General features: G+C 41.8%; 1 protein-coding gene across 4 annotated transcripts in view; it reads right to left on the bottom strand.

The window, feature by feature from the left end:
• Nucleotides 1–497: 497 nt before the first annotated feature.
• The window catches only part of MRPL42 (mitochondrial ribosomal protein L42), a 61,443-nt gene continuing 50,893 nt past the window's right edge, over nucleotides 498–11,047 (bottom strand). For all 4 annotated transcript variants that reach the window (XR_016216906.1, XM_089308744.1, XM_089308745.1 and 1 more), the window contains one exon: nucleotides 498–670. Coding sequence is in view for 3 of the 4 variants with exons in the window: in XM_089308744.1 (XP_089164870.1) it covers nucleotides 625–670 (46 nt within the window). In the remaining variant the exon portion in view is untranslated. The remainder of the gene's footprint in view (nucleotides 671–11,047) is intronic.

Below are 11,047 nucleotides of genomic sequence, written 5' to 3'. Positions count from 1 at the left end.
ATAGATGAAAAAAAACACTTGGAGCCTGACAGTTTGGATCCTGCCCCTTCCACTTACTAGTCATTTACTTACTAAGTCATTTAACTTTAAATGTAAAATGGAGATAATGCCACTTATTTCAAAAGATTTTTATTGAGAATTTAATAATGAATGGAAAAGACCTGGAAGATAGTAGGAACTGATTAAAATGTAATTAATCTAATTATTTTATAGAAACCAATAATACTACAGCATCTACTTTCCATTTTCTCAGTTGACCCAGTGAATTTATTCTCAAAGGCAATTTAAAGCATTCCTTCAGAAGGAGAGCCATGGACATTTCTCTGAACCATATTTATATGACTAACAATGTTTGGCTGGTAATGTAAAAATACTTAATCATACTACACACATACATGATAGACTTTACCATAAAAAGAAAATAAGATGAAAAGTTTTTTCTTAATGAGAATCAAATCTGGAATTACTTAATATATACAAAGAAAAACACATTCTGCTACATGAAAGGATATTTAATGATCATTTTACTATGTAACATATAAGGGGAAGATACCAGATTCCATTTTCTCAAATGGAAAATGAGGCACAGGATAACATTCCTCTTTGATTCCAAGAACCTCAGTATCATCTGTCCCTTGGAGGATCCAGTTTCTTACGACGTGTATGATAACTTGAAAAAAAGAAAATATTGATAAGATTATTGTAATGAAAATGCATTACTCTTGACAGACATCTTAAAATTCCTATGAACATTTTGCTCTTTATTAGAACTATTTTAAAAATCAAGAGAACTTTATATACACATTTTAAATACTTCCTTTAAAAAAAAAAAGATGTATTTTATTTACTTGAAAGGCAGAGTCACAGAGAAAGGGAAGGAGAGTCAGAGAGAGATCTTCCATCAGCTGGTTCACTCCTCAAATGGCCACAACAGCTGGGTCTGGGCCAGGCCAAAGCCAGGAGCAGCAGCTTCATTCAGGTCTCCCACATGGGTGCAGGGGTCCAAACACTTGGGCCATCTTCTGCTGCTTTCCCAGGCCATAGTAGAGAGCTGAGTTGGAAGTGGAGCAGCTGGGACTTGAACTGGAGCTGATATGGGATGCTGGCACTGCAGGTGCGGCTTTACCCGTTACACCACAGCGCCAGCCCCTAAATAAATCTTTAAAGAAAAACTCATAATGCCCAAACCAAGCATGATGTGGTGAAATCAGCAGTATCATACCCCACTGATTAAAGTATTAATTGGTACAATACTTTTGAAAAGCAATGTAAGAGTATGTTTCAAAAATATTCAGAACTTTTTTTTTTTACAAGATTCATTTATTTATATTTTTGAAAGGCAGACTTAGAGAGGCAGAGGCAGAGAAAGAAAAGAGAACTCTTCCATCTTCTGGTTCACTCCCCAGATGGCTGCAACTGCCAGAGCTGAGCCGATCTGAAGTCAGGAGCCAGGAGCCCAGGTAGTTGGGCCATCCTCTACTGCTTTCCCAGGCTATAGCAGAGAGCTGGATGGGAAGTGGAGCAGCTGGGACTCCAATCAGTATCCATATGGGATGCTGGCATCACAGACGTCAGCTTTACCCACTATCCACTTCTGGGAAGTGGGTTCATAACCTTTATCAAATTATCAATGATGTGTAGGATTCTAAAAATGCTAAGAACTATCCTTTAAAAATATAATACAACATAAATTGCTCAATTGCATTTATGACTAACGACTGACTGAAAAGGTTTGAGACCCTGATAGCCGTAAACCTAACAGAGTCAAGTTCTAAAATACACTCAATAAATGTCAAATAGCATTTACAGATTTCTTATCAAGTATGAATTTCTACATATACTATAATCACTAGCCAGAAATAAACACCTTAACTTAAGGTGACCCTATAGTCTCTCATCCAGACTGGAACTCTTAAGGGAACTGAAGCAGGCACTATTAATAATTAACCCAAGAGTTAAACTAAGACTGTTCCTGGCAAATGGAGACATACTGTTGCCCTTCTTAAATGACACAGTGACTCAGTGACATCTGGAATACTGGTTCCCAGTCCTTAACACAGAGCAGCACTTTTCCTTCTGGTTTATAGTAAGTCAGGTCAAATTTGTTTCTTACTGATGGTAGGAGCTAATTTTTGTTGCCTCCATGGGAGTAAATTAAAGTAGTTCTTCATAATAATGTGTATTGTCATTTATGCATTTATAGGATTGCTCTATATTTGAGAAATTTATTATTCTTTCCCAGGTCCTTCTTACTTTCCATTCAGTGTTCCTTGCATCCTTCTCTCTTTCAACAGTTTTACAATTGGTGGAGCTATTCCACATATGATCTTGTTTAAGAGGTATGATAAGAAAAGAGACACATCAAGTTAGGAATGCATGTTAGACATGTTTAGTAGGCAGTCTGATATTCAAGTCTAGAGGTCAAGAGATACACTTGGGAGTCATTATCACGCAGGTGGGTATTTAAAGTTATGGTGGTACTGGGGCACACTGGGTTAAGATACTGCCTAGCACTGGGTCAAGTTCCAATTGCTCCATTTTCAATCCAGCTCCCTGCTAATCTAACTAAGAAAGCAGCGGAGCCAAAGAACTTGGGCCCTTGCCACCCATGTTGGACAACCAGGTGGAATTCTAGGCTCCTGGGTTTGGCCTGGTCCATCTCTGGCTGTTGTGGCCACTTGGAGAGGGAACTAGCAAATCGAAGATCTTTCTCTCTGTAACTCTGCCTTTTAAATAAATAAATAAAATCTTTTTAAAAAAATAGTTTTGGTACTGGGTGAAATCATGATCGATTCTCACTTCAAAAGCAGATATTCTCTTCAACCCATTTCACCACCCTAAACCATATATTATCCCCAAATAACTAGAACTGGAGATGATGCAGATTAACGATTAAGACCATCAGAGATTGGGGCTGGCATTGTGGAATAGAAGGTAAAGCCACTGCCTCCGAAGCCAGCATTCCATATGGGTACTGGTTCAAGTCATGGCTGCTCCACTTCTGATCCAGCTCTCTGCTATGGCCTGGGAAAGCAGTAAAAGATGGCCCAAGTCCTTGGGCCCTGCACTCGTGTGGGAGACCGGAAGAAAGCTCCTGGCCTCTGATTGGCCTAGCTCTGGTCGTTGTGGCCATCTGGGGAGTGAACCAGCAGATGGAAGATTTCTCTCTCTATGCCTCTGCCTCTCTGTAATTCTGCCTTTCAATAAATAAATAAATCTTTAAAAAAAAATCATGATCACAGAGAATGGGACAGAAAGGGGAGAGGTCCAATGACTAATCCTGGGGCATTCTAAAACCTAGAGACAGGAAATTTGAAAAGGAACCAAGAAGAGAAACCAGGAGAAATATATGCACTTTATATAGGTAAAAAGAGTAACAACAAAGTCATTAAGGTAACAGACCCAGTCCCTATACACATGATGCTCTAAAAGAAATATACTGGAAGAAACACTCAATCACTTTGGATTTTTACATGCTAATTGAGGAAGACTGAAGATGGGAAGAAGAGCTTGGACACAGTACTGGAACTGAGGGCACAGACAAGGGTAGCTTGCTGGGCAGTGGTCATACCGAAAAAGGAGATGCCTCCCGGGCAGCTATGGGGAGTGATGCAATTTACAATTTTGTCAACAACCATTCATTCATAGAGCAGCTACTGAGTGCAAATTTTCATAGGGAGTAGAAAACAAATGATTTGCAAAAGGGGTTCCTTCCAAAGAATGCATCTGACATCTCAAGACTTCAGATGAGCCGGCGCCGTGGCTCAATAGGCTAATCCTCCACCTTGCGGCGCCGGCACACCGGGTTCTAGTCCCGGTCGGGGCACCGGATTCTGTCCCGGTTGCCCCTCTTCCAGGCCAGCTCTCTGCTATGGCCAGGGAGTGCAGTGGAGGATGGCCCAGGTGCTTGGGCCCTGCACCCCATGGGAGACCAGGAAAAGCACCTGGATCCTGGCTCCTGCCATCGGATCAGCGCGGTGCGCCGGCTGCAGCGGCGGCCATTGGAGGGTGAACCAACGGCAAAAGGAAGACCTTTCTCTCTCTGTCTCTCTCTCTCACTGTCCACTCTGCCTATCAAAAATTAAAAAAAAAAAAAAAAAAAAAAGACTTCAGATGAATGCAAAACTGGTTTAATTTGTTTTTATCACCTGTACTATCACACAGGAAGTGGCAGAAGCCTCATGGCTATACAAGCTATTTTTTATAAGATTTATTTATTTACTTGAAAGTCAGAGTTACACAAAGACAGGCAGAGAGAGAGGGAGGGAGGGAGGGAGGGAAAGAAGGGGAGAGAGAGAGAGAGAGAGAGAGAGAGGTCTTCCATCGATGGTTCAGTGCCCAGTTGGCCACAACGGCCGGAACTGAACTAATCTGAAACCAGGAGCCAGGAACTTCCTTTGGGTCTCCCACGCAGGTGCAGGGGCCCAAGGACTTGGGCCATCTTCTACTGCTTTCCCAGGCCATAGCAGAGAGCTGGATAGGAAGTGGAGCAGCTAGGTCTCAAACTGGAGCCCCCATATGGGATGCTGGCGCTTCAGGCCAGGACGTTAACCCACTGCGCCACAGTGCCAGCCCCCTATACATGCCATTTTAAAAAATCAACCTTTGCATCACTGAATATAAAGTCATTCAGGCAAAGGCAAATTAACTTCAAAGACCAGCCGGTTCAGTTTCATTATCATCTACCTCCCATGCTAAGAATTCAGACTTCTAGTACTCAGTCATGGCATGAAGGCCAAATCTAAAATTCTGAGTTACCATCCGAATCCAAATAGAATCACTTGAATTAGGAAAAGGGAAAATCTAATTCAAAATTTTTTTTATCTTAAAGATTTATATATTTACTTATTTGAAAGGCAGAGTGAGAGAAAGAAAGACACACACACAAATAGAGATAGGGAGAGAGAGAATCTTCCATCCACTGGTTAACTCTGCAAATGCCAACAATATCCAGGGCTGGATCATTCTAAAGCCAGGAGCTGGAGACTCCATCCAGATCTCTCACATGAATCACAGGGACCCAAGTACTGAGGCTATTCATATACTGCCTCCCAGGGTGCACTAAAGGCCTTGTGGTACCTTGCTCCTCCTCCTGTTCTTCCTCCTTTCCCCTCTCTGCCCCAGATCCTCCCTTTTGTTGAGCTCCTAAGTGCCAAACCAACCCTTCTTGTCTCCTTGCAATACAAACAGCAAAGCAGGTAAGCTGCACAGAGCATCAAAGCTGCACAGAGCATCATGTGAAACAGACAAGGAAGAAGTCCCCTGAGGTTTCAAAGAGACACCCACTGCCTTCTACACCCCCCCCCCCACCAAATTCCCTCTAAACCAGATAAAACTCTGAGTCCAAATGCACCCAGTGCACAGTCTCTTCACAAGAACAGACTGTCATCACCTTCTTTGCTTCCCATAAAGTGAACTATCTCTGTTGAGGTCTGTCTCTGTCTCCTTTTTCCATCTTTCCTTTCTGGGGGTACAAAAGGCCAGAACCCTGAGCTATTCCAGACCTAACATGCACATTTGCAGGAAGCCGGACTGCAAGCGTGGAATAGCTGGGTTCCAACCAGGCACTCTGATGTGCGATGTGGATGTCCCAAGCAACAGGTTCACTGGCTGCACCACAACCACCTAGTCTATTTTTTTTAAAGATTTATTTATTCATTTGAAAGTCAGAGTTACATGCAGAGAGAGAGAGAGAGAGAGAGAGAGAGAGAGAAGTCTTCCATCTGCTGGTTCATTCTCCAATTGGCTGCACCAATCTGAAGCCAGGAGCCAGGAGCTTCTTCCGGGTCTCTCATGCAGGTGCAGAGGCCCAAGGACTTGGGCCATCTTCCACTGCTTTCCAGGTCATAGCAGAGAGTTAGATCAGAAGTGGAGCAGCCGGGATTTGAACCAGCGCACATATGGGATGCCAGGACTGCAAGTGGCGGCTTTACCTGCTATGCCACAGCGCTGGCCCCAACCACCTGCTCTTAAATCACAAATTTAAAAATAACAACTTTAACTTTGGGTCTTCAGACCTGAAACATTCAAGTCAAAAATGCTTACTGGGGCTGGCACTGTGGTGTAGCCGGTAAAGCCACCACTTGCAGTGCCAGCATCCTATATAGGCACTGGTTTGAGTCCTGGCTGCTCTACTTCCAACCCAGCTCTCAACTATGGCCTGGGAAAGCAATAGAAGATGGCTCAAGTCCTTGGGCTCCTGCACCTGTGTAGGAGACCCGGAAGAAGCTCTGGGCTCTTGGCTTTGGATCAGCTCAGCTCAGGCCATTGTGGCCATTTGGGGAATGAACCAGCAGATGGAAGACCTTTCTCTCTCTTTCTCTGTGTGTGTGTATGTGAAATTCTGCCTCTCAAATAAACAAATAAATCTTTTTAAAAAATGCTTATTGGCCACAGAATGATTTTAGCAGCGATTCTATATAGTCATATTGCCCACATTCCCAGTCTACCCACCTTGGGTAAGGACAGTAATTGGGTACAGATGGCTTCAGGACAGAATGAAGTAGAGTAACACCATTAGATCATAAACAATTTGTTGACCTTGATTAAGAATCTGATATGATAATGAGTAATATTCTTAACCCATCTGTGATCTGCCTAGATAAAATCAAAAATAGATCAGCCCATATAAACTGAAAGCTGAACTATGGAAATAAAATTCCCAAGAATCACTGCAATATGTATCAAAGGAATACACCACAGACTACCATAAGTAAATGCTACTTCAAAATGGAACTGAACACATCAAAAAAGCTGTGAAGATAATTAAGGGAGATATTGTTCCTTCAAACAGTAACTTAGCACTTAGCACCCATGCATTGTATTAAGGATATTGTTATTAGAAATCTTGTAGAAGACTATAAAACAAAAGAAATAGGGATAGTGTTGTGGTGTAGCAGGTTAGGCCTCTGCCTGTGATGCCAGCATCCCATATGGGCACTGGATGGAGACCTAACTGCTCCACTTCTAATCTAGCTCCCTGTTAATTCTTTGGGAAGACAGCAAAAAGATGGCCCAAGTGCTTGGGCCCTTGTACCTATGTGGGAGACCTGAAAGAAGTTCCAGGCTCTTAGCTTCAGTCTGGCCCAGCCTTGGCCATTGACAATGGGGAGTAAACTAACAGATGGAAGGTCTCTGTCTCTCCCTCTTGTAACTCTGACTTTGAAATAAATAAATGAATATCTTACAAACATAAAGGTATCAATTTATTAGAAGACATAATCATAAAACACATATATGCAACTACTTGGGCTTCAGAATCAGCCCTAAAGGCATTTTTTTTTTTTGACAGGCAGAGTGGACAGTGATAGAGAGAGGGAGAAAGGTCTTCCTTTTACAGTTGGTTCACCCTGCAATGGCCGCCGCGGCCAGCGCGCTATGGCCGGGGCACCGCGCTGATCCAAAGCCAGGAGCCAGGTGCTTCTCCTGGTCTCCCATGTGGGTGCAGAGCCCAAGTACTTGGGCCATCCTCTACTGTACTCCCGGGCCACAGCAGAGAGCTGGACTAGAAGAGGGGCAACTGGGACAGAATCCGGCGCCCTGACTGGGACTAGAACCCAGGGTGCCAGTGCTGCAGGCAGAGGATTAGCCAAGTGAGCCGCGGCGCCGGCTACTGTATATAAAGATAATTAAAAATGAATCTTAATGGAGAATGAGATTGGGAGAGGGAGCAGGAGGTGGGACGGGAGTGGGAGTGGGAGAGTGGGTATGGGGGAAAGAACTGCTATATTCCAAAAGCTGTACCCATGAAATTTATATTTATTAAATAAAAGCTTTCAAATAAACATATATGCAACTGAAAACAAGGTCTCAAATATCTGGAGATAAAACAGATAAAACTGAAAGGAGAAACAGAAAAATCCACATGTATAGTTGTAACTTTAATTTTTGTTATTCCTCCTTAACTACAACTGAATAGCTTAGTAAAAGGATATAGAAAACAAACAACACTCCTGACCAATTCCACCTCATTAGTATTTATACAACACCATGGCCAACAATGGCAGAGACAGCCTTTCACTTTGAACACACATCTATTTATGAAGACAGAGTGTAATATGGGCCATAAAACAAGTTTCAAGCAATATTTTTTAAAGGTTTATATATTTATTCAAAAGTCAGAATGATAGAGAAAGATAGAGAAGGAGAGACAAATCTTCCATCTCCTGGTTCACTCCCCAAATGTCCCCAATAGCTGAGGCTGGGCCAGAAACTCCATCCTGGTCTCTCTCCCACATGAATGGCAGGAGCCCAAGGACTAGGCCCATCATCCATTGCCTTCCCGAGTGCATTAGCAAGTTGCTGGACTGGAAGCAGAGCAGCCAGGACTTAAAGCTCTCTAATATGGGATGCAAGCATGGCAAGTCCCGCTATACTACAACACAGGACACATCAATTTCAAAAAACTGAAAGTATACAAAATATGTTTCCTGGTCAGAACTAACTAGAAATCAGCAACAGATTACCTGGAAAATTTTAAAATAGTTCAAAATACTTAGAAACTAACAGCTGTGAAATAATCTACAAGTGAAAGGAGTGCAGTGGAGGATGGCCCAAGTGCTGGAGCCCTGCACCCGCATGGGAGACCAGGAGAAGCACCTGGCTCCTGGCTTCGGATCAGTGCAATGCGCCACCCGTGGCAGCCATTGCGGGGTGAACCAACGGCTAAAGGAAGACCTTTCTCTCTCTCTCTCACTGTCCACTCTGCCCGTCAAAAAAAACAAAAAAAAACAAAAAACAAAAACAAAAAAAAAACTTTTAAAAAATAACGAGCACTTTTTTTTTTTTTTTTTTTGACGGGCAGAGTGGACAGTGAGAGAGAGAGAGAAAGGTCTTCCTTTTTTCCATTGTTTCACCCCGCAAGGGCCGCCGCGGCCGGCGCACCACGCCAGTCTGAAGCCAGGAGCCAGGTGCTTTTCCTGGTCTTCTATGCGGGTGCAGGGCCCAAGCACCTGGGCCACCCTCCACTGCACAATGAGCACATTTTACATCTGTTAATAAAAAACCCATTTAAAAAGATGTTACTACATCCCTAGATATAATTCATAGTGGTCCTGTGCTTTTGATTCAATTACTTAAAAATTATAAACATTTAGTAAAGCATCTTTCTATATGTCACCTGAGATTTAAGGAGAAATAAGTCACTGATATCTAGAAACCAGTATTTGCAAATGGTTTATATTACATTAACCCAAAATATGTAAGTAAACTCTAAATAGATATTTTTGGAATGATCTGAAAGGATGATTGATTCCAGGTAACACTTTTCTTTATACATATATACTAGTATGTGAGGTTTACTGCCGAGCTCTTTATTAGGATAGATATGAGGACAATCAATTCCATCTAATTAAAGCCTGTTTACAATTCAAAGTGCCTAATAATCCTGATGAGAAAAGACAAACCAGGAGATTAACTTAATTGGCAGCCAAAAGCTAACTTGCAGTAATAAGATTAAATAAGTAAGTAAGATTAAACACAGCTTTAGGATATTAGACACAAATGTCTGACTATAACATGTTTGGTTTTAAGACTTCAAATAGTCTTTTTGTCTTCACTCTTACTCCTTTCAAGTTACACACTTCAGAGAATTTCTGTAACTTCAGTAATTTGATTACAAGCAATATTTACAAAAGACTGCAGCAATATGAAACACACAGAAAGGAAAGAGATACTAAAAGCCATTACAGAAGTTCAAGGTGAAGCTTCAACCCAAATATCTGGATAATGTGACAGGAATATAGATAAACGTGAGAGATGTTATAAATGATGCAAAGAAAATTTAGAATATGGTAATTATTTAAGTTACATGGCTATAAAATAGCTTACTAATTTGTTTTTATACACAGTAACTTAAAATTACAAAGACAGGGAAAACTCAGCATGTATAAATAAAGTGAGTACTAAATAAGAAAGAAAAATCAAGGAAGAAGACACAAAACAGAAACATGAATTGAAAGATCCACAAATTTTTTTCTCGGGAAACTGATACATAAGTAATTTTATAGAGAGATTGTGAAGAGAGGAACATTTTTAGACAGGAAAAGAAGCGCTATGTTTCATTAAAATGAATCAAAAACTTAGAAATAGTCTAAAGACAATGATACTGGGAGTAAGACTAAGGAAATTAAAAAATGTGTAAGAGAATAGGTTGCATGTCATCTATATAATGACTACAATTAAAACTCTCAAAGTGAATTTCATCAAAAAGTAGATTATGAGGTAGAGCCCTAAGGAATTTCTACTATAACCTAAGAGTTATACCTTAGAGTTAGTACTTTCTAAGGACAAACACAAAAAGCCAACTGAGCTCCAGATCCATAGGATCCACTTGCTTTCAGAATTGTGGCCCACCAGATGATGCAGACTCTTCAGATTTAATCTAACACTGGGTTCATCCTCCTCACTGCCCAACCTGCTTCCCCGCTTGTGTGAATAGCACCTCCATCCACCCAAACACCCAGTCAGAAATGAGAGGCCTCCTGTCTCCCTCCTCTGTCTTCCAACTCACACATCTACTAATGCTAAGCTCTCAAACATCAAACTTTTCCTTTATCCCCCCCCCCCCCCTTATTCTCATTGGTGGCCCATTTAGATCTTCAACTTTTTTAAAAGATTTATTTATTTATTTGAAAGTCAGAGTTACAGAGAGAGGGAAAGAGAGAGAGAAAGGCCTTCCATTCGCTGATTCATTCCCCAAGTAGCCACAATGGCCAGGGCAGAGCCAGGCATTCTTCTGGATCTCCCACACTGGTGGCAGGAATCCAAGCACTTGCGCTATCTTCCATTGTTTTTCCCAGGCCATTAGCAGGGAGTTGGATTGGAAGTAGAACAGCAAGGACATGAACTGGCTCCCATGCAGGATGCCAGTGTTGCAGACAGGGACTTTACCAGCTACACCACAATGCCAGCCCCTAGATCTTCAATGTTTTCCACTCTACTATTATGAGAATTTCCTAACAGGTCTCCCTAACTGTAATCTTCCCCTCTATCACTTTATCCCATATACAGAACCTCTTGAATGATTTTCTGATGCGCAAGTATCAGG

Source organism: Oryctolagus cuniculus, chromosome 11 (genome assembly GCF_051225735.1).
Source record: "Oryctolagus cuniculus isolate XC-2025 breed Fujian yellow rabbit chromosome 11, ASM5122573v1, whole genome shotgun sequence".
NCBI lineage: Eukaryota > Metazoa > Chordata > Mammalia > Lagomorpha > Leporidae > Oryctolagus > Oryctolagus cuniculus.
This window is presented reverse-complemented; position numbering and strand designations above follow the sequence as displayed.